Source organism: Heterocephalus glaber, unplaced genomic scaffold, assembly GCF_053883595.1.
Source record: "Heterocephalus glaber isolate CG9 unplaced genomic scaffold, H.glaber_assembly_v1.0 deba00001555, whole genome shotgun sequence".
Lineage (NCBI taxonomy): Eukaryota > Metazoa > Chordata > Mammalia > Rodentia > Bathyergidae > Heterocephalus > Heterocephalus glaber.
This window is the reverse complement of record NW_028258346.1, coordinates 6,864,510-6,888,556: the sequence shown is the minus strand read 5'-3', so window position 1 is coordinate 6,888,556 and position 24,047 is coordinate 6,864,510. Positions and strand designations below refer to the sequence as shown.

The following is a 24,047-nucleotide window of genomic DNA, read 5'->3' as shown; positions in this document are numbered from 1 at the left end:
TTGATATTGACTGTAGTTCCAGCCTGTTTGTCTATGGTCTCATCAAGCTAATTTTCTTTTATCATACAATGTGAAATATTAAAGTACATATAATTGTTTAATATACATATTTTTGATTAATAGATTTGGCCCTTGTATTTTGTTGTTCTATATCAGTGTAAAATATTTTAAAAGCATATGATGTCTTTTTTTAACATCCTCTGTGTTGGAGCTGTCAAATATTTAGTCCTTCTGCCACATCCAGGAAAGATATGATTATCCCTATTGGCAGGTTTTTCCTTACTGGTTCCAAATGTGGCTTCAGAATCCTACTGAAGATACTGGTCCTCTTAAGTCACTCCTTGTGATAAACCAGTTTGTCATGCCAGCTCTATAGCATCTGTTAATAATAGAAATCTTTGTACTCATATCTAACCTAATAGCCTTTTATAATTTAACACAGAGAGTTCTATCTTTGATGATGGAGTTCACCCCAGGACAAAAAAGGGCTCATCTACAACCACTAAATTAATTTCTGAATTGGAAGAAGGCTCTGTATCTCTAAAAGACACTCCTTCACGAGCTCTTCTGAGAATATACCTTGAAAAGCAATATGATGTGTTTGACAGAAGCCTGACATTGCATTTTTCAACATGTGAAGAATTTTTAAATTCCTATATATTCTTTATTTTGAGAGAAGCCGTTCAGAAAATTACTGGAGAGCCACTTAAAGAAAGCCCGAACTACATAAACTTCAGCAATGTAGGACAAGTGGTGGTTAATGATACTTTTGAATCTCTCCTTGAACCAGTTCATACCATAATGGCAAAGTCAGAAGATGCATTAGAAAAAAACAATTTAAGTTCAAAGAGGGACAGCTTCGGACCTGAGAGCAGGACCGATTGGAATATTTCTCACAGAACTTACAACATTAGCAATAGGAAGGAGTTTGAAAATTTTAAGAAATTTATGAAGGGCACCTTAGGAGAGAGATATTGGTATCTGTGGATGGATATTGAGAGATTAAAAGTTCTGAAGGACCCTGGAAGACATCAAAGGTATTTCTACTTTTTATTTTTAATAGTTTTAAAATAAATTATAGAAAATTGTTTGGTTTTTTAATCACAAGCAGAAAGTTTGCAATAAATATAAAAACGTAATTTATACCTTTGGAGGTATGATTACATTTAGCCGGACGTGGTGGCACATGGCTGTAATCCCAGCACTTGGGGAGGATCCCCTAGAGTTCAAGGCCAGCCTGAACTACATAGTGAGACCCTGCCTCAAAAAGTCAAAAAAAAAAAAACACCTAATAATAATAACATTTATCTTGTTATAATAATAAACTTTGGTTTTTATTTTTTTCTTTTTCATTTGGTACTGGGGATCAAATTCAGGACCTTGTGCTTGTCAGGCAGGTGAGGTGCCACTGAGCTACATCCGTGGCCCCATAATAATAAATTTTGACCTCACATGTTTTCTGATTTCATAGTTTTCAGGCACTAATAATAGCAATTATTTGGGTTTATATAATATTTCTTCCCATAAGTTCTGGAACTGCTCTAAAGTTACTTAAGTTTTTATAATATCCCAATGATAGAGAATTTTTATCAAAAAATTTATCATCTATATGACCACACTCATATAAGATAGGAGCTGTTTCTTAACAGCCTGATTCATTAACAAATTCCATCTTTGGTAGGATTCCACATAGCTGGATGTCTGAATGAGTCTCTCTGATAAAGAGCCTCCCGAAGGCCTGATAGGACTCAGGTTTTCATCTGGCCAGCTCCATATGTTTAAGGTTACTGTAAGTCTAGGATTCTCAAGAGGAAACTAGGTTAGGAAAGTCCTGATTTCATCTGTACTCGTAATACAGTATAGTAGATTGCAATTCTTATTAAGAGTTTGAGGGAGTATATACTAGTGATTGAGTTATTCCAGTTATTTTATGGCATCCAAATCACAGAGCTCATCAAGTATATACTAGCAACTGGAATATTTGTTATTTTAATGACATTCAGCCCACAGAGCTTATAGTTATAAGAGCAGGTTACCAAATGCTTTGTTATGAAGTATGACCTGATTGATCATGGATAAAAGGTCACTACCACTTTTAAAGACATATCAAGAAAGTTGTATGCCAGTAACCTACATAGGCTTTTCAGGATCTAACCCTATAGATAATATTGTAGGAAATATTAAAAGGGGCTGGTCAGGCGTGGTGGCACACACCTGTAATTCCAGCACTTAGGAGGCTGAGGCAGGCAGATTGCCTTGAGTTTGAGGCCAGCCTCAGCTACATAGTGAGCTCAAGGCCAGCCTGAATTACATAGCAGGATCTTGTCTCAAAAAACAAAAACAAACAACAAACAAATACACAAACACACACACACACACACAGAGTTCACCAAAAAAATGTATACATGCTTTAGCAGTTCACCATACTAATAAATATCTGGAAGCTAATGGCCACTGCTTTAAGCATCTCTTGTAATGGTAGAGGCCAAAGGTAACTTGTATGAATCTCATGATGTTGCAATAAATTTAGTATTGAAATACTTATAAAAGTTTTTCTTTTCCTGATGTATACATTTTGGTTGACTCTGTATACATACATATATATATATATATATATATATATATATGGGGCTGAGGGCATCAGAAAATGCTATAATGAATTGCCACATACTTAATGGCCTAAATCAACCAAGTTTATTTTCTTACATTTCTGGGAGTCAGAAGGCTCTGGGAGGAAATTTTTTTTCTTTTCTAATCTATGAAGGGCACCTGTGTTCCTTGGCTTGTGGCCCTTTCCTCCATCTTTAAAACCAGCAGCATAACATCCTGTCTTCTCTCTGACATTCACATCTTTATGACCGTGGCCCTCCTGCCTCCCTCTTGAAGGAGTCTTGTGATTATATTGAGACCACTCAGGTAACTCAGGATAATCTCCTTAAAGTCTTAATCCCGTCTATAGGATCTCTATGATTTTGTAAGGTAATAAATTTATAAAGTCCAGAGATTAGGATGTAGAGAACTTTGCAAGGCCATTCGGCTTATTATAAACACCTCTTCCCTTTCCATAACTATGGAAATATTTTCATCTCCATAGAAATGTTTAATACTTCTGTAAATCAGTGTTGGTTTTGAGGTAGTTTATTGCCTGTCTGAAACATTTGCATTTGAGTAGTAAAATAAGGATATGTTTTATTTCAGACATCTTGAGAAGATGAAAAAATGCTACCTAGTGAGCAGTGGAGAGTGCTACCTTTCTGCAGAAATCTTATCAAAACTTGATTTGTTAGATGGATCTCAGTGGACTGAAGAACATTTAAAAAATATTCAGTCTGAGGTCATAAAACCTTTACTTCTATACTGGTAAGAACAACAATATGAATCAAAGTTATTTCACTTTTCTTAGACTAGTTATGTGTAATATCTTTTGTTGTATGGGTATATAATTTGTTGAGATTTAAACAACAAGATTATTATATCTTTCACCTTGCTTAAAGTGCTTATTTTACAGATAATTAGGGTTTTGGCATGACTTTAAATCTATAAGTTGGACAGTACTTAAGTTCCCTTTTAACTTGTGAGCACATCCTTCCACCTTTTTATGGTCATATCCCATAAAACTGGCGCACATGTCCATGTATCTGTGTGTGTTTGTGTGTAGCTAGAGGTACAGATTTATCATCACAAAGGACTTTTTTTTTTGGTACCGGGGATCGAACTTGGGACCTTGCACTTGTGAGGCAGGCAGTGGAACCACTGAGCTAAATCCCCGGCTCAAAGAATATTTTTTGAGCACTTACATTAGGCCAAATGCTGTGCTAAGGATAAAAGGTAAAACCTGCTCAAGTCTACAGATCAAAGTCCAGAGAGAGAAACACTCAGGTGAAAATAGGATAATAAAGCGTGAATGTACAGGGGCAGAGAAGAGATCATATTTCACCAGAGACTTGAGTAATTCAAAAGAAAAGAGGATGGAGGACACAGTGGAGAAGATATGTGCAGTTTGAGGATCACTGAGTGTCCGTAATGACTGTTTTGGATCTCATTGCATCATTTCTCTGCTTTAAATTTCACAGGTTGCCCCAAAGCTTTCAGTTTAAAGTTAGGATCATTTAAATTAGCAAATAAAAGCATCATGATTTGCTCCTTGCCCACTTCTCTGGCATCATCTCCCATCTAGGTATTCCAGATTACTTGTACACATTGTACTTTTCTATATATAGTGTGCTGCTGTAATCTTTCTTTAAAAACTCTATTGTTAGATATGTAAGACATACAGAGAAGTAGAAATTATAGTATAGTGGGTACCTGTGTACACACCACTCAACTTAATAAAACATTACCAAGACAGAAGTATCTTTTTTTTTCCATTAAGTTTATTCGTACATTTTTGGTATACAATACAATTACATTCATCATTGGGATCTTGGACCTTTACATGATGTATCTTGGTTCTTATTTTTTCCTCATTCCCCTGCCCTCCCTTCACCCCCTCCACCCTTCCCTATTTACAAAGACTTTGTTTCCAATTTTTTCCTTTTCTCATGTTTGTTCTTTTCCCTTCTATTCTCCCCCCCCCATTAAGTTTATTGGTACATTTTAGGTATAAAATAGTTACATTCATCATTAGGATCTTATACCTTTACATGAGTATCTTGGTTCTTATTTTTTTCCCCTTCCCCTGCCCTCCCTTCACCCCCTCCACCCTTCCCTATTTGCAAAGACTTTGTTTCCATTTTTTTGCTTTTCTCATATTTTTTCTTTTCCCTTCTTTCCTTTCCCCTACCCCTCCCAATTCCCCTGCTCCTTTAGACCTTTTCTTTCTATTACACAATATGAATTATACATTTTTAAAATTACAATATCAAGATCTAGAAGACATTACCACAGATTTTACAGAATTTAAAAGGATATAGAAAGCACATTACAAAAATCTTTTTTGAAATAAATATGACAACTTCTAAGAAGTACCTTGGAAGACAGATTAATGAAACTGACTCTGGAAGAAATATAAAATTTGAATGGCACCTATTAGAGAAAGTATATTCCTAGCTTGAAAACCTACCTATATGACAACAACAGACTCATATACATTTTAACTGATAAACTATATCAAACATTTAAAGCAGAAAAAAGAAGGAACACTTCTCCCCTCATTTTAGGAAATCAACATTGTGCTAATCCTAAAACTGGATAAAGATAATAGAAGGAAAAAGTATATGAAATGTAATTGTGTTGTATACCTACAATGTACCAATAAAAAAATTTAATACAAAAAAAAAGAAGAAGGAAAAAGTATGAACATAGATAGAAATTTGGGGTTTTTTTCCCCATTAACTTTATTGGTACATTTTAGGTATAAAATACAGTTACATTCATCATTGGGATCTTGTACCATTACATGAGTCTCTTGGTTCTCATTTTTTTTCCCCATTCCCTTGCCCTCCCTTCACCCCTCCACCCTTCCCTATTTGCAAAGACCTTGTTTCCATTTTTTTCCTCCTCTCATATTTTTTCCTTTCCCTTTTTTCCCTTCCTCTACCCCTCCCAATTCCCCTGCTCTTTTAGACCTTTTCTTCCTGTTACACAATATCAGTTATACATTTTTTAAATTACAATATTAAGATTTAGGAGACATTACCACAGATTTTACAGAATTTAAAAGGATATAGAAAGCATATTACAAAAATCTTTTTTGAAATAAATTTGACAACTTCTAAGAAGCAACTTAGAAGACAAATTACGGAAGCTAACTCTGGAGGAAATATAAAATTTGAATACCACCTATTAAAGAAAGTATATTCCTAGCTTGAAAACCTACCTAGATGACAACAGCAGGCTCATAAACATTTTAACTGATAAATTATATCAAACAATTGAAGCAGAAAAAAGAAGGAACACTTCTCCCCTCATTTTAGGAACTCAACACTGTGCTAATCCTAAAACTGCATAAAGATAATAGAAGAAAAAAGTATGAACATAGATAGAAATTTGTTTAACAAAACAAACTCTTAGAAGTCAGATCCGGCAGGATGTAGAAAGTGGTTTTGTTACAGGGATGGCAGTGTTGGTTCAGCATGGGAAGATCCACCCCCAAAAGTCATCATTTTAACAGAGGAAAGGAAAAAGCCATATGATCCTGTCACTAGTTGGAGAAAGAGTATTGGACTAAATTCTACAGCTGTTCATGGTAAAAGCTATCAGGAGGCTAGAAGTAGAACAGAACCTTCTCAACAGATCAAAGACATGTACTCCATACTTCCAGCCGAGAATGCCTTGTATGAATGGAGAAGATACAATGCTTTCTCCTTAAGGTGGGGAACAAGGGCAGATATGCTTACTCTTTATCTGTCCATTAAACTTTGAAACCTAGGCCCCACTGAAATAGTCTGGCAATAAAATGACACAACTAGGATAGGATTGGCACAGCAGAAGCAAAATCTTTATATGTGGATGAAATGATCATCTACAGAGAAAATACTAAGAAATCTCTAGGAGCCCCTAGAACTTGTACTTGAATTTAGCAGGATTAGAAAACACAAGGTATATATAAAAATTCGGGTCTGTGTATACTTGCTATAAATGAAGAACTGGATATTGAAATTTAAAAGTTATGTAGGAGTACAAAGGACCTAGAAAAGCCAAAAACAAAAACAGTGTTGGAAGACGTTTAGCACCCAATTTTAAGACTTCCTCTAAAGCTACAGTAATCAAGGCAGTGTTGGTGTAAGGAAAGACATATAGATCATCTGAAAAAAACAGAGAATCTAGAAATAGAACCACACATATATGGTCCACTGAGTTTTGAAAGATTGTTTAACATTAGCATTTTATAGAATATAAACTCGATTCAAGAGTCGAGGAAGAGACAGTGTCTTCAGCAAACGGCACTAGAACACCTGGTATCCATATATAAAATATTAACCTCAACCCTTTTTTTCCATACATGAAAATAACTTGAAGGGATCTATGAACCTAAATAAGAAAGCCTAAAAGTATGAAACTTTAAGAAGAAATTATAAAGGAAAATATTTATGAATTCAGGGTAGGCAAGAACTACCTAGGATACAAAAAACATGATGTATAATAGAAAAAAATTGATAAATGAGATTCCATCAAAATTTAGCATTTTAAATGACATCATTAAAATGAAAAGTAGTCCTTAAACAGACCATATTTACAATGCATATAACTTATGAGGAGAATATATAAAGAATTCTTAGAGCTCATTAATAGATAACCCAATTAAACAGTAGACATAAGAAGATGATAAATAGCCAGTATAGGACAAGGAATGGTGTGCAATTCTAGAATCAGAAAAATACTAATCAGTACAATAATAAGATTGAATTATACACTCATTAGGGAGATGAAGTCAAAAGTTTTAAAAGCCATGTCATGACTTTTTCTTTTTGTTGGATTCTCCCCCTTTGTGTTTAATTTGGCACACCCAATGGATTCATTCTGCTGGGTTTCCTGGGATTGTGATCCTCATTGTCTTTTCCTAGGGTATTGTCTAAAATTTGTTGGAGTGCCAGTTTGGTATTCATGAAGTTCCTGAGGTGCTCTTTATCATCAAAGTATCTTATTTCTCCATCCATTTTGAAAGATAGTTTTGCAGGGTACATGAATCTGGGTTGGAGGCTGTTTTCCTTTAGGGCTTGAAATACATCACTCCAAGCTCTTCTTGCCTTGAGGGTTTACATTGAGAAGTCTGCTGTGATTCTGATGGGCTTTCCTTTGTATGTGATTTGTTTCTTTTCTCTCAGTGCTTGTAGAAATTTATTCTTCTGTTGGATTTCTGGAATCCTAACTATTACATGCCTATGTGTAGATTTTTTTTTGAGTAAGTCTAGCTGGAGTCTTATATGCCTCACTTATCTGTATGTCAAGTTCTTTTCCCCTCCTTGGGAAGTTTTCTGCCATCACTTCTGTGAACAGTTTTTTTATGTCATCTGCACTCTCTCCTGTTTCTTCATTGACTCCAATCAGTCTTATGTTATTCTTCTTTGCATCGTCTAGCAGCTGCTGGATTGATTTCTCATGGTCCCTTACAATTTTAAAGCAATTTTTCTTTTCCTGGTCACTAATTGCAATCTTATCTTCTACATCTGAAATTCTATCCTCACATTGGTTCATTCTGCTGTGCAGACTTTCGATGGAGTTTTTAGTCTCTTGGAAATCTGTTTGTATCTGTTTTATGGATTCCATTTGTTTCCTGTGTTGGGATTCCATCATATTCCTCAGATCCTCTATTTTTTTTTTATCTGTGTCCTCTCTAGATTTATTAATCATGTCTTGCACCATGAGCAAACTCTTTGCTGTTATCTGAGTAATTATTTCTGATTTCATTTTTCCCAGATCCTCTTTTGTTGCCAGTTCAGGGAGTCGAGGTGGTTGAGTATCAGAGTGTTCCATCTTGTTTCCCTTTGGGGTTGCTGTAGGTGATCTGGAAGTCTGTTTTTGAGGCTTGTTTATGTGTCTTCTCATTTCCATGGGGGGGGGTGCTTCTGGCACCCACTCGGCTCACCTTCTCTGCCATAGGAGCTTGGGATGGCAGTTGGGGAGCTTCCTTCCGGGTGCTGGGACTGGCTCACCTTCTTGGCCCTAGGAGCCTGGGATGGCAGCGGGGGGAGCTTCCTTCATATTTCTGAACTTTTACTTACAGACTTGGAAACATCCAAAATTATTTATTTTATGTCACCAGAAGTAGACATATCTACAAGACTCATCAAATAAATCACATATGTGATGACCAGAAAATCTAGATGCCTCAATTTTCTGATTCACATTATTTAAATGTATTCATATGTTTCCCTAAATCCATACTGTTCTTACCATTTTAATTTTACTCTTTTTTCACACATATAGCATTAACATTTGATTAGCCAGTATGTAAATTCATCTATTATTATAGGCTATTTCATAGTGAATCCTAAACTAGTATTGTTTCTAATGGTACCATTATGCAAGTTCTTATGTACAATGGTTGTACACATCCTAATTCTCAAGCTCTAGAGAGTAGAAGATATTTGCCACATAAACATCAAGGATCTGGTGTGTGTGTGTGTGTGAGCGCGCACATGCACTCACATGCGCATCCAATGTAATAACTACATACTGGAAACAACTCTAATGTCCTTAAATGGTAAGTAGATATACAGTACATTCACACAACAGAATACTACTCAGGAATAAAAAGGAACAAACTGTTGATGCACACAGCTTGGACAGATCTCTAGGGAGTTATGCCGAATTTGAAAGTTAATGTCAAAAGATTACATATTGAATGATTTTTTTATTAGTAGTTTCCCAGAGTTAGGGAGGGAAGGGGGAGAGAGAGGTGTGTGGTTATAAAAAGTCAGGGACTAGTACTCCATTTTATAAAAACAACCACATCTTCTTTATCCAATCTCCAGTTGATGGGCAACTGGGGTGTTTCCAAGTTTTAGCTATTAGAAACTGTGCTGCTGTAAACATGGGTGTGTATATATCATTGTGGTATGATGCTTTTAATTTTGGGGGGAAATGGCCAGCAGGGGAAGAGCTGGGTTAAATGAAACTTCTAATCCTAGTTTTTTGAGGAATCTCCACACTGATTTTCATAGTGGTTGCACCAGTCTACACTTCCAGCAACAGTGGAGAAGGGTTCCTTTTTTCTCACAACCCCACCAGCATTTGTTATTGGTTGATTTCTTGATAGCAGCCATTCTTTTTGTAGTGAGGTGGAATCTCAGCATTGTTTCCATTTGCATCTCTTGAATGCCCAGTGATGCTGAACACTTTTTATGTTTATTTGCTGTTTCTACTTCTTCGTCTGAGAAATTTCTGTTCATTTCAGATGCCCATTTTTGAATTGGGTCTTTAAATTTGGCATGTCTGATTTTTTTTTAAGTTCTTTATTAGAGACAGTAGAACTTTGTCTGAGGAACAGCTGGTAAAATTTTTTTCACACATTGTGGGTTGTCTCTTCACTCTGTTGGTGGTTTCTCTTGCAGTGCAGAAGCTTTTTAATGAGATCCCAGTTGTTGATTCTTTGTGCTAGTTCACGTACAACTGATGTTCTGTTCATAAAGTCTTTTCCTATGCCAATGTCTTCAAGAGTTCTACCTAACCTACCTTCTAGCAGGTTTAGTGTTTCTGTTTTAATATTTGGATATTTTATCCATTTTGATTTTAGTTTAGTGCCGGGTGAGATATGAGTCTAGTTTTATTCTTTGGCAAGTTGAAACCCAGTTTTTTCTGCTCAGCCATAAAGAATGATAAACTAGAGAAATTTATAGTTAAATCGATACACACTGAGGCCATACTCTTAAGTGAAATAAATAGGACACACGTGTGTAAATACTGAATAGTTTTTCTGCTGTGAGAAACTGAAAGTGTAAATGAGGACCAAAATATATAATAGATAATGTGAAAGAGGAAGAAAAGGTTCAAAGGGGAAGGGGAAGTAAGAGGGGTAGGGGAAAGGAAAGAAGGGAAAGAAAAAAGTATGAGAAAGGGAAAAGAATGGAAACAAAGCATTTCTAAATAGGGAGGGGTGGGGGATGGGAAAAAACAAGAACCAAAATATATCATGTACAGGTACAAATTTCCAATGATGAATGTGATCATAATGTATACCTAAAATGTACCAATAAGCTTCATGAATAAAAAAAGGGCAAGGAAAGCACACCTCTGGTAATGTAACTGTTCTGTATCCTGATTGTGGTGGCATATGCATGAACCATGATTTAATGATAAAATGACATGGAGGTAAATATATATACACAAAAATGAGTGCATATTAAACTTGTAAAATGTGGAAAAAGATGAATACATTTTATCCATGTCAATTTCCTCACTGTGATATTGTACTACAATTATGTAAGACACTACCACAGGGGGAAACTAAATGAAAAGTACACAGTATCTCTTAATATTATTTTTTACAACTGCATATGAATCTACAATTACAGTAAAACATAATTTTTAATTAAAAAAACTCTTCTAGGCAACAGAGACATGGCGGGGTATCACAGTCCCCAACTTGAAACTATACTACAAAGCCACTGTAATAAAAACAGCATGGTACTGGCAAAGAAACAGACCCGAGGATCAGTAGAATAGCTAAGATCCAGAAACAACTCCAGGCATAATCAGCTACCTCATCTTTGACAAAGGAGCCAACTATCCTCACTGGAAGAAAGATAGCCTCTTTAATAAATGGTGCTGGAAAAACTGGGTTTCAACTTGCCAAAGATTAAAACTAGACTCATATCTCTCACCGTGCACTAAACTAAAATCAAAATGGATTAAAGATCTAAATATTCAAACTGAAACACTAAAGTTTCTGGAAGATAAGTTAGATAGAACTCTTGAAGACATTGGCATAGGAAAAGACTTCATGAACAAACCCTCAATAGCACGGGAACTAGCACAAAGAATCAACAACTGGGATCTCATCTTATTAAAAAGCTTCTGCACTGCAAGGGAAACCACCAACAGAGTGAAGAGACAACCTACAATGTGGGAAAAATTTTTTATCAGCTGTTCCTCAGACAAAGGTCTACTATCTAGAATATATATATAGAACTCAAAAAAAATCAGATGTGCCAAATATAAAGACCCAATTCAAAAATAGGCAACTGAAATGAACAGACATTTCTCAGAAAAAGAAGTAAAAGCAGCAAATAAACATATGAAAAAATGTTCAACATTACTGATCATTTGAGAGATGCAGATGAAAACAACACTGAAATTCCACCTCATCCCAGAAAGAATGGCTGGTGCCAAGAAATCAAACGATAACAAATGCTGGTGGGGTTGTGGGGAAAGAGGAACCCTTCTTCATTGTTGGCGGGAGTGCAGACTGGTGCAACCACTGTGGAAATCAATATGGAGATACCTCAAACAACTAGGATTGGAAGTCCCATTTGACCCAGCTATTCCTCTGCTGGGTATCTTCCCAAAAGAATTAAAAGAATCATACCACAGTGATATATCCTCACCCATGTTATAGCAGCACAGTTTGTAATAGCTAAAATTTGGAAACAGCCCAATTGCCCATCACCTGGAGACTAGATAAAGAAGATATGTTTTTTAAAATAAAATGGAGCACTACTCAGACATAAAGAATGAGAAACTAGAGCCATTAATAGCTAAGTGGATCCACATTGAGGCCATACTCTTAAGTGAAATAAATAGGAGACATATGTGTAAATATCAAATAGTTTCTCTTGTGTGAAAAACTAAAAGTGTAAATAAGGATCAAAATGTATAATTGATATTGTGTAATAGGAAGAAAAGGTCTAAAGGAGTAGGGGAAGTGGGAGGGGTAGGGGAAAGAAAAGAAGGGAAGACCTCAGCCAGCACAGAGAAGGTAAGCTGCTCCCAGTGCACAAGAGGAGGCTTTCAGGCTGCTATACCAACCCTGCCAGCACAGAGGAGGTGAGCTGTGCAGGCACCAGCAGCATTCCCTTGCCCCCATTGAAATGAGAAGACATGTAAACAAGTTTCAAAACCAGACTTCTAGATCACCTAAAACAACCCCAAAGGGAAATGAGATGGAACACTCTGATACACAACCACCTGGACTCCCTGAACTGACAACAAAAGAGGATCTGGAAAAAATGAAATCAAATAATTTCTCAGATAACAACAGAGATTGTGCCCATAGTGCAAGACATGATTAATAAATCTAGAGAGGACACAGATAAAAAAATAGAGGAGCTGAGGAATATGATGGAATCCCAACACAGGAAACAAATGGAATCCGTAAAACAGATACAAACAGATTTCCAGGAGATTAAAAACTCCATTGAAGGTCTATGCAGCAGAATGAACCAAGGTGAGGACAGAATTTCAGATATAGAAGATAAGATTGTAATTAGTGACCAGGAAAAGAAAAATTGCTTTAAAATTGTAAGGGACCATGAGAAATCAATCCAGCAGCTGCTAGACGATGCGAAGAAGAATAACATAAGACTGATTGGAGTCAATGAAGAAACAGGAGAGAGTGCAGATGACATAAAAAAACTGTTCACAGAAGTGATGGCAGAAAACTTCCCAAGGAGGGGAAAAGAACTTGACATACAGATAAGTGAGGCATATAGGACTCCAGCTAGACTTACTCAAAAAAAAATCTACACATAGGCATGTAATAGTTAGGATTCCAGAAATCCAACAGAAGAATAAATTTCTACAAGCACTGAGAGAAAAGAAACAAATCACATACAAAGGAAAGCCCATCAGAATCACAGCAGACTTCTCAATGCAAACCCTCAAGGCAAGAAGAGCTTGGAGTGATGTATTTCAAGCCCTAAAGGAAAACAGCCTCCAACCCAGATTCATGTACCCTGCAAAACTATCTTTCAAAATGGATGGAGAAATAAGATACTTTGATGATAAAGAGCACCTCAGGAACTTCATGAATACCAAACTGGCACTCCAACAAATTTTAGACAATACCCTAGGAAAAGACAATGAGGATCACAATCCCAGGAAACCCAGCAGAATGAATCCATTGGGTGTGCCAAATTAAACACAAAGGGGGAGAATCCAACAAAAAGAAAAAGTCATGACAAGGCTTTTAAAACTTTTGACTTCATCTCCCTAATGAGTGTATAATTCAATCTTATTATTGTACTGATTAGTATTTTTCTGATTCTAGAATTGCACACCATTCCTTGTGCTATACTGGCTATTTATCATCTTCTTATGTCTACTGTTTAATTGGGTTATCTATTAATGAGCTCTAAGAATTCTTTATATATTCTCCTCATAAGTTATATGCATTGTAAATATGGTCTGTTTAAGGACTACTTTTCATTTTAATGATGTCATTTAAAATGCTAAATTTTGATGGAATCTCATTTATCAATTTTTTTCTATTATACATCATGTTTTTTGTATCCTAGGTAGTTCTTGCCTACCCTGAATTCATAAATATTTTCCTTTATAATTTCTTCTTAAAGTTTCATACTTTTAGGCTTTCTTATTTAGGTTCATAGATCCCTTCAAGTTATTTTCATGTATGGAAAAAAAGGGTTGAGGTTAATATTTTATATATGGATACCAGGTGTTCTAGTGCCGTTTGCTGAAGACACTGTCTCTTCCTCGACTCTTGAATCGAGTTTATATTCTATAAAATGCTAATGTTAAACAATCTTTCAAAACTCAGTGGACCATATATGTGTGGTTCTATTTCTAGATTCTCTGTTTTTTTCAGATGATCTATATGTCTTTCCTTACACCAACACTGCCTTGATTACTGTAGCTTTAGAGGAAGTCTTAAAATTGGGTGCTAAACGTCTTCCAACACTGTTTTTGTTTTTGGCTTTTCTAGGTCCTTTGTACTCCTACATAACTTTTAAATTTCAATATCCAGTTCTTCATTTATAGCAAGTATACACAGACCCGAATTTTTATATATACCTTGTGTTTTCTAATCCTGCTAAATTCAAGTACAAGTTCTAGGGGCTCCTAGAGATTTCTTAGTATTTTCTCTGTAGATGATCATTTCATCCACATATAAAGATTTTGCTTCTGCTGTGCCAATCCTATCCTAGTTGTGTCATTTTATTGCCAGACTATTTCAGTGGGGCCTAGGTTTCAAAGTTTAATGGACAGATAAAGAGTAAGCATATCTGCCCTTGTTCCCCACCTTAAGGAGAAAGCATTGTATCTTCTCCATTCATACAAGGCATTCTCGGCTGGAAGTATGGAGTACATGTCTTTGATCTGTTGAGAAGGTTCTGTTCTACTTCTAGCCTCCTGATAGCTTTTACCATGAACAGCTGTAGAATTTAGTCCAATACTCTTTCTCCAACTAGTGACAGGATCATATGGCTTTTTCCTTTCCTCTGTTAAAATGATGACTTTTGGGGGTGGATCTTCCCATGCTGAACCAACACTGCCATCCCTGTAACAAAACCACTTTCTACATCCTGCCGGATCTGACTTCTAAGAGTTTGTTTTGTTAAACAAATTTCTATCTATGTTCATACTTTTTTCTTCTATTATCTTTATGCAGTTTTAGGATTAGCACAGTGTTGAGTTCCTAAAATGAGGGGAGAAGTGTTCCTTCTTTTTTCTGCTTCAATTGTTTGATATAATTTATCAGTTAAAATGTTTATGAGCCTGCTGTTGTCATCTAGGTAGGTTTTCAAGCTAGGAATATACTTTCTTTAATAGGTGGTATTCAAATTTTATATTTCCTCCAGAGTTAGTTTCCTTAATTTGTCTTCTAAGTTACTTCTTAGAAGTTGTCAAATTTATTTCAAAAAAGATTTTTGTAATATGCTTTCTATATCCTTTTAAATTCTGTAAAATCTGTTATAATGTCTCCTAAATCTTAATATTGTAATTTAAAAAATGTATAACTGTTATTGTGTAACAGGGAGAAAAGGTCTAAAAGAGCAGGGGAATTGGGAGGGGTAGAGGAAGGGAAAAAAGGGAAAGGAAAAAATATGAGAAGAGGAAAAAAATGGAAGCAAGGTCTTTGCAAATAGGGAAGGGTGGAGGGGGTGAAGGGAGGGCAAGGGAATGGGGAAAAAAAATGAGAACCAAGAGACTCATGTAATGGTACAAGATCCCAATGATGAATGTAACTGTATTTTATACCTAAAATGAACCAATAAAGTTAATGGGGGAAAAACGAAGAACCAAGATGCATCGTGTAAAGGTACATGTTCCCAATGAGAAATGTAAATGTGTTGTATACCTAAAATGTACCAATAAAAAAATTTAAGTAAAAAAAAAGAAGTTCAGAAATATAGGATAGAATAACCATTCAGACTGCACAGGATGTTTTCTGATCCTAAATTAATTATGGGCTTTGGATTCTTTTCCTGCCGTAACCTATGTTTGCATTCAGAAGATATCTACCTTCTTTCTGTTTTAAAGGGACGTGATTTTCTACCAGATCTTGTACTACAGAAGAGCAATTAGTCCTTGGGCTGTGGCATCTAGAGGGAAAGCCTGATCCAAGAACCAATTAGCTGTAGGCCTTGACAGCTGGCATTAACCTTATATACAATAAACCGAAGAGTTAACCCACAGATTGAGTGCCAGGATATCCATTCAATTAAGCATGGCCTTGATATTGTGCCAAATATTCTTTCTCCTAAGTTTCTGCAGTGGAGTTCACTTTTCACTTATTGTAAATTATTATAAAATTAATTCCTACCTTCTAATTTAAGACTTGAAATAGATAATATGAATCATAACCTACTTTAGTAGTATACTTGGGCATTATAAAATGTTTATATATTTTTAAAATACTAATTTCATTCTACCAATTTATATTTGGTACTTAGATAAATACTAAATTGCTTTAAAATGATTAGAGAATATTGTTTATTTTAGTAGAAATTAAGCTATTTTAAAAATTCCTTCATCCATGTATCTATCTCTAGTTATATGTTTTATGTTTCTTTTTCTTACCAAGCAGATAATAATTTAAACATGATTTATGATTTTTTTCCCTAATGTATATTGCTTTTATGTCTGAGTAAAAGGAACTGCTGGCAGTGAGATACAGAAAAGCATTTCTAAAGACTAGGAAGCAGAAAAAGAAATAGAAATTATTAGAAAAGGGATATATCAATATTGATAATTGTGAGCAAAGCTGTTATATATTTGGTAGACTTTTGATTTTTGAGGCTTATTAAGTTTAACCTTATTATCTTTAACCAGAAATTTGTTTTTCTAATAAACAGGGCACCAAGATTTTGTATTACTCATTTATCCTCAACAAAAAGTGCTAGTGCGGAACTGAAATTCTGGCATCTCCGTCAGGAGAAACCAAGGAAGGACATTGACCCTTTTCCACAAATGGCAACTCTCTTGCCATTAAGACCTAAATCTTGCAATCCACAGATATCTGAGATCCAGGTAAGGCATACAACTGATGCTTTGATCTCTATTAAGTGTACAGTTCAGTGTCCATGTTTGAGTGTCCACTAATACTTAGTTTCATTGAAAGCTTTGTGATTAACTAATGTACATGCTACCACATTTAGGAAAAAAGAAAACCAAGTCTGTTCTCCACTAAGCACATGCTCATGTCACTCATCTGCTCAGGATTCTCCAGTGGCTTCCTCTTCCACTCAGAATAAAATCCGAAGTCTCTATCAAGCTGTACAGGCCCGTCATCCTCTTCACTTTGTTTCCTACCACTGTAACCTACTCCACCCAGCTACACTGATCCCTTTGCTCCTCTTTGAACACAACAAGCAAAAACTCCAGGGCACAAAAATGAAAGAGAAAAAATCCAAAGAGAATAAAAGTTAATTAACTTTATAAAGAATTAATCAATAACCCTACGTATTTTGGCATAGGGATGAAATAACTATAAGTAAGACCTGTATTTTGGTAGTAAAGATCTTAAGTAATCTTAATTGCCTTTAAGGATACAGTAGAATGCTGTTACTGGCCATAATTACACACAACCTTTTCAAAAGAATTCTGTGTATTCAGGGTGCCTTATTTTAAAAGGCAAAATATGCAATATAATTTTAAAAATTTTACTTCTGCACACACTGCTGGAAACACATTACAATTTTTCTGTCAGTAGTTTTTGAATTCTAGATGCACATCAAAGTCATGAGAACTTTTAAAACATACCAATGCCTGGGTCCCACCTTCAGAGATCCTGACTTGATTCATCTGGAATGGTTCAGGGTCACTCTGAGAATCAAGGAGGTGGCTTTGAACATAGGTTCTCAACCCTGCCTGAACATTAGAGCCACGATTCAGAATCTGCACTTTAATAAGATTCCCAGATGCTCCACATGGGAAGCCCTGTTACTAGCTGATGAGTCTCAAGCTTTACCATTCATAGCTGTCACCCAAAGTACTTGTTCATGCAGATTCCTGGGCTCTGCCAGAGAAGAGGCTTTAGCGGGTCCTGGTGAGGAGCAAGGGGTTGCATTCCAGCCAGCCCCTCACTGGTGATCATCCTGCTGTTGCTCTGGGATCTGCACCTCTGTGTCCCCTCAGTGTGCCGGTGTTTCCTTCTCCCTGACCTCCTTGGCACCTTGTGTTCTTGTTGTGTGTCACCTAGCTGATTAATCTAGTCCTCCTGGCTGGTCCATGTGTCTTAGTGACCCAGTCACCAGGTGAACACACATCTCGGAGACATAGTGCAGGGACCATATGGTCTGACAACATGTAAACATTTGTATAAAAAACATCAAACCGAGAGGGGAAGAGAAAATCAGTGATGTGGTTAAGAAAAAGAACTTGAATAAGTGAATAGTTCCAAAGGAATGGAGAAAGGTTAGCTTGTATGAAAAAGTGGTATAAACATGACTTGTTTCTTATCTTTGCCTTCCTGAGAATCGTCATCACCCTATGTTGTTATTGATGTTTTCTCCTTGGACAGTATATTCCGATCTTACTCTGTCTCTCCTTTGCAGAAAACACTCTAAGAAATAGAATTTATGCCATTTTATTTTTCCCATTTAAAAAATTAAAAAAACAATAAAGTATGCCCTTTTTAATATATAGTTAAATGGATACAATGTATAACTACCATCACAGTCATGATATAGAGCAATTATTTTAACTCTAGCCTCCTCAGTTCTATTGTGCCTTTTTTGTCATCTGTCTCTCCCCTTAACTTACTTTCTGCATAGTCTCTTAGCTTCCACTCAAGCTAGCAAGCTTAAAAACTCTAAATTAGGCTTTTCTCTGTATGATACATTTGAACAATTTTTTAAAGAAAAAAAATTTATTGTGGCAGAAAACACATAAAATTTACCATCCTGACCATCTTTAAGTGTGCACTTCAGAAGTGTTAAACATGTCCATAATTTTATGAAAGATCTCCAGAAATTTTTCATCTTGTAAATCTCTATACCATTAAACAACAAATCTTTTTCTCTCTCTCTCTTCATACGCCCTAGAAACCACCATTTTATTTTTCCTTCCTATAAATTTGACTACTTCTGTGGCCCTGTGTGGTGGTACATGTCTGTAATCCCAGCATTCTGGGAGGCTGAGGCAGGAGGATTGTCACAAGTTCGAGGCCAGGCTAGGTTACATAGTGAGTTCAAGGACTTCTGAACTACAGAGTGAGACTCTGTCTCAAAAAAACAACAACAAAAAAATTTTTTTACTATTTTTGTGTGATATACTTTATACATATAATTATAGGCTCAGCCTCCTGTGGTACCTGTCATTTATGGAGTATTGTTTAATGTCTTACTGAATTACTAAATTACTGAATTACTAAAACAGATGTGAGCTTGAATACCTAGACAGTTATAAGTACAACATACTTAAGTAATTAATTTTTTTATAGAATTCTTAAAAATTATTACTCATTAGGTATGTAAAGTACACATAGATTTTATTGTTTGTTCTGGATAGTAAAACACAAATGTAATCCTTTCCTTTGTCAACATATATAACACTCTAATGGAAGTTGACATATAGAAAGGCTTTTTTTTTCAAGTTACATAAATAGTAAAACTACTGTCAATTTGGAAACTGGTGAGATAAAAATCACTTCTGATCTCACTACCTTCTATACAACTACTAATTTATTTTCTCTTAGGCTTCTTGTGATTTTTAAAATTTTAGTGCACTTCTCTTTTTGTATTCTGATTTTCTTTTAACTTCGTCATCAATATTTTTCCATGTACATCCTTTTCATAACCACTATTTTAAAGTATTATATAATGTTACATTTGTGCATATCCCATAGTTAGATAATTATTTTCTTTCCCTCCACTTGGACTTTTAGTTTTTTATACTTTTTACTTCATGCACATACCGTCTTATATTCTAGATTTAAATAGTTTAACTTTTACAACATAAAGAACTTTTTAAAATGGAGAAAAATAGCCATGAGAATTAAATGTCCCCAAATGGAAAGAAATTTGGTTATAGATCCCTTCTTATGGGCCAAGGGTATCTTTGTTTCACTTCTCTTGCCCCAGAATATCCCCCACCCAAAATCTATTCAGTTATAGAATAAAGGGGAGTTTCTGTTAAATTCTTCCTCCAAGAAAGAGTTTTGTTTGATAGTGGTGGAAATTGGGACATAGAAGCCTTTGGTTCTTCTTTTCTTATCTAAATTGTTGAATTTCCCTCTGCTGGATCATAAAACTGAAATTTGGGGAAGGAGAGAATTTCTGTTTTAGTGGGAAACATGGTAAGAGATAGAGCAAGGGAGGAAATATTCTAGTGATCAAAACAAATTTGAGGTGCATATACATAATAGTGCTTGATTTTCCTTTTTCCATTTTGCTCAGTTTTCATTTTATTATCTTCCTACTTTTTAGAAAGAGGAATTCATTTCAGTACAACATACCAAATCTCTCAAGAAAACACCTAGAGTCAAAACAGCAGCTCAAAAACTTTGGAAGACTGAATCTTTGTGTGTAGCTCCCTCAAGGGATCCTGGGACCGAGAGAGGGTAGGTGTCACTTGGATGTGGGAAGTGCTCTCTGCAATTGTTAAGATATTTGAAGAACTTGAAAATTAAATAAAAATTGAAAACAATTTTTGCGGGTTCTTGTATCCCAGTGGTATGTATTAAAGGCTTATTCTTATTATACATACTGTAAATTAGGAATAGAATATCAGATATTAGGAATTTTAAAAAGATGATATCTCTGTGTGTTTCTTTTTGAAGCTACTATGAATGGAAATGTTTTCTTAATACTATTTTTGGACTGTCAATTGCTAGCATACATAAATATAATTGAATTTTGCTTATTTATCTTGCACTGTGGGATATTACTGAACTTAATAACTCTAGTAGTTTTTAGTGGATTCTATATATCTCTGAGAATAAAGACAGCTTTCAATTTCATTTCAGTCATGCGTACTTTTTATTTCTTTTTATTGTCTAATTCATTAGCACAGTGTTGAATAGAACTGAAGACAGAACCGGGCATGTTGGTGCATGCCTGTTATCTCCAGCACTCAGGAGACTGAGGCTGGAAGATAGCTGTGAGCTTGAGGTCAGCCTAACAAGACCCTGTCTCAAAAACCAACCAGCCAACCAACCAACCAAACAAAAAAATGGAGACAGAAGACATCCTTGTCTTGTTCCCAATACCAGGGAATGCTTAGCTTTCCACCATTAAGAGTGATGTTAGCTATATGCTTTTCATAGATCTCTTATCCTTTTGAGGAGCTTCTTTGATGCCAAAATGTGTCTCTTGATCAATTAATTAGTTCTCCTGTCTATAATCTAGGACAAGGCACCTGTCTGAAAGCAGCAGAATTATTCGTTTAATATCTTTTACTGACATTTCTGAATGTCTGAAGCCCCAGCTAGACAGGAGATACACTTACACAGAAGAACCTAAAGTAAGTATTTTGAAGACTGAAATAACCTTATTCCTCATTGAACTGATCAAAATCCCTGATTTTAAACTTTTTGTTGACTCATTTTTTTTCTCTAAGGAACACATTCTATTTCCAGGCAAAAGGATTTTTGCATCAAAACTTCCTCTGTGTTTCCCTTTATAATATCATGATGCCTAATACTGTGTTGATTGCTTTTTTTCAAAAACAATTGTGTTCTGGTTTTGGTATAATATCTCAGACACTAAATAAGACCCTCTAATATTTTTGCTAAATTTTAAACACTTTGTAAAAATAATATTTGATGTTATGTTTTTGAAATCTGGAAATTTTAAAAAGCAGGCCATTTTCAGATTTCAGCTACCTTAATAATGTGGATTTAATATATCATTTCTAGATGAAAATTTCACATTTCCCAAGGATTACACTCTAAGTAGAAACCTCAGCAGACCCATACAGTCAACATTTAGCTGTAAATTTTTATGATTTATTTATCATAAGCAAATAGTTCTCTTTTCTTCTAATTAGGATTTTTCCCTACTAACACAGTGATTTTCCAGTTTGGAGTGCTGACAGTTAAGCATCATAAGAACATTAAATTTTCACTTTAGAATTTGTTTAGCAGGCAGCAAAAGGCGGAGGGTATGACAAAGAGAGAACAAGAGGCTGACCTAAACCCTAAATTGTTCAGGCCAGTTGTTTTAAGGATTACAAAGAAGTCTGAATTCCACAAAACAAATACCAAAGAGTTCATGTGCACAGTAGATACCCTTTCATATTTTGGACTCACTCTTGCACTTGGAGGAATAGTCGGCTTTCTGTGTTTGAAGGGTAGTGTTAAGATTGCTAGCATTGTTGGCAGAGAAGTCATAAACAACAGACTTTTATGAGAACTTATACTACCATTTACACTCCACAGGCCATGACCTACATGGGGTGAAACCGTCCAGAGAGGGACCCCCTAAAGACAGTTAATGAGCAGCACTGAGAGGCCTTGAAGATAGTTCTTTTTATGACTGTGGTATCTATAATAGCAGCACCTCAAGGCTAAAACAACTGTAAATATGTAGGAAAAAGGCCACCAACAGAGGTTTGTAAGACTCCTCCAATGGTACCACTGTGCCTGAAACATGAAAATAATTGAATTTGGGAAGTCACTTTAACATCAAGTTTGAAACCAGTTTGGTTCATAATAGAAAGAATTCTGCTGCTGTAATTGGGCTCCATAAATGAATCTTATATGACAGTCAGATGGAAACATACTGCATTAATTACATATATGGTACACAAATAAAATAGTCTGGTGGGAAAATGACAGGCTGGCAGAATTTATGAAGCCCATCTGTACAATTCTGTAAAAATGATAATGTTTTGGGTTGGGTAATGGACTTCTGTTCTGTTATATAGGTTAAAACCATGTCAGATGTTGGTGCCTTTGGAGGATTTCACATGGAAAATTTGTTGCAGTCTTTGTATGTAGAAAGTAGAGCTGGATTCTTCTTTACTAAATTCTGTGAGGATTCAGGGAACAAGGTAGAAAATAATTATTTAAGATTTAATTTTATAATTAGCCTTCATTTAAAAATAAGTAGTGTTTGCGCTTGCCTCACAAGCACAAGGTCCAGAGTTCGATCCTTGATACCAAAAAAATAAAAAAATAAAAATAATTCAGTGCTTCAGATAGTTGTATTTGAGGCTAACATTTCCTTCTGTGATTAGAAAACTAATATACTTGATATTTAAAAAATTACAAATTTAAACATCACAATTATAATTCTTTTGGTTCATTATCTTACTAAAATTACAAAGAAAAGTAAAATACAGATAAAGGTTTGACTTGTATTGCTAACAACAATTTATTTTCATATAATTTTATCTTAATGTAATATATTTTAAATTTAGATTTGATTTCTGACAAGACTTTTTTATTCTAAAAATTACAATGAATAGAGGCAAAATTATTTCCAGTTTTTAAAAAAAATCACAAATTATTTATTTGGCTTAAATGAAAAGTATTTAAGTGGCTCAAACATGTTTGGTTCCATTATGATATACATTTCTCCATATATATTGAAATACCTTCAGATTTTGGCCTCATGTGGTTACTCTAACCATTAACTAGAACACTTACTATTTTAATGGCCAATTATGCACACATGCAAAAATATAATTTTCTAGTGACAATGCCAAAAAATATTTTGTATATTGTCATTCAGTGATAGGAGATTAAAATCATCTTAAATGGAACCAGATTTGTGTTAACAGCAAGGAGCTAAACAATTATTTATATTTGAAATTAGAGCTTTGTAGAACTTTAATAATTGGGTGGTGGTAATTATGTACTTTTCCCATCTGCAGTTGTGGAAGAACAGTGTGTACTTTTGGTTTGACCTACAGGCTTATCATCAGCTTTTCTACCAAGAAACACTTCAGCCTTTTAAAGTATGCAAACAAGCGCAAGTAAGTAGTAAATAATGTTGGTTCTGTGTGAAGCTCTAAGTGCACAGTGAAATGAATATTGTGTTTAGTCTTATACAACAGAAAGCTGAGATTGTAGGCAAAAAGGCAGCAATTAACTTACTGCCTTGGGATTACTTTGTCAGCAGAAAATATTGTTCTAAAATCTGATTTGTGGATTTTCAGTTTTATCTATTTGATTTGGTTTGCTCTGTTTTCTCTTTGCTGCCAACTACTTGTTTCAATAAAGAACATTTCATCTTCCCTCGCACCCACAGACTTAAACC

At 35.2% G+C, this 24,047-nt stretch overlaps 1 protein-coding gene across 10 annotated transcripts in view; it reads left to right on the top strand.

Annotated features, from left to right (window-relative positions):
• Window positions 1-24,047, top strand: part of Rgs22 (regulator of G protein signaling 22) — a 127,303-nt gene that overhangs the window by 46,874 nt on the left and 56,382 nt on the right. For 9 of the 10 annotated variants that reach the window (XR_015442847.1, XM_087190671.1, XM_087190674.1 and 6 more), the window contains 7 exons: window positions 443-1,037; window positions 3,199-3,360; window positions 16,698-16,872; window positions 20,271-20,404; window positions 21,192-21,306; window positions 22,711-22,836; window positions 23,662-23,763. Coding sequence is in view for 9 of the 10 variants with exons in the window: in XM_087190671.1 (XP_087046797.1) it covers window positions 443-1,037; window positions 3,199-3,360; window positions 16,698-16,872; window positions 20,271-20,404; window positions 21,192-21,306; window positions 22,711-22,836; window positions 23,662-23,763 (1,409 nt within the window). In the remaining variant the exon portion in view is untranslated. The remainder of the gene's footprint in view (window positions 1-442; window positions 1,038-3,198; window positions 3,361-16,697; window positions 16,873-20,270; window positions 20,405-21,191; window positions 21,307-22,710; window positions 22,837-23,661; window positions 23,764-24,047) is intronic. The other variant, XM_087190672.1, reaches the window with a different exon arrangement.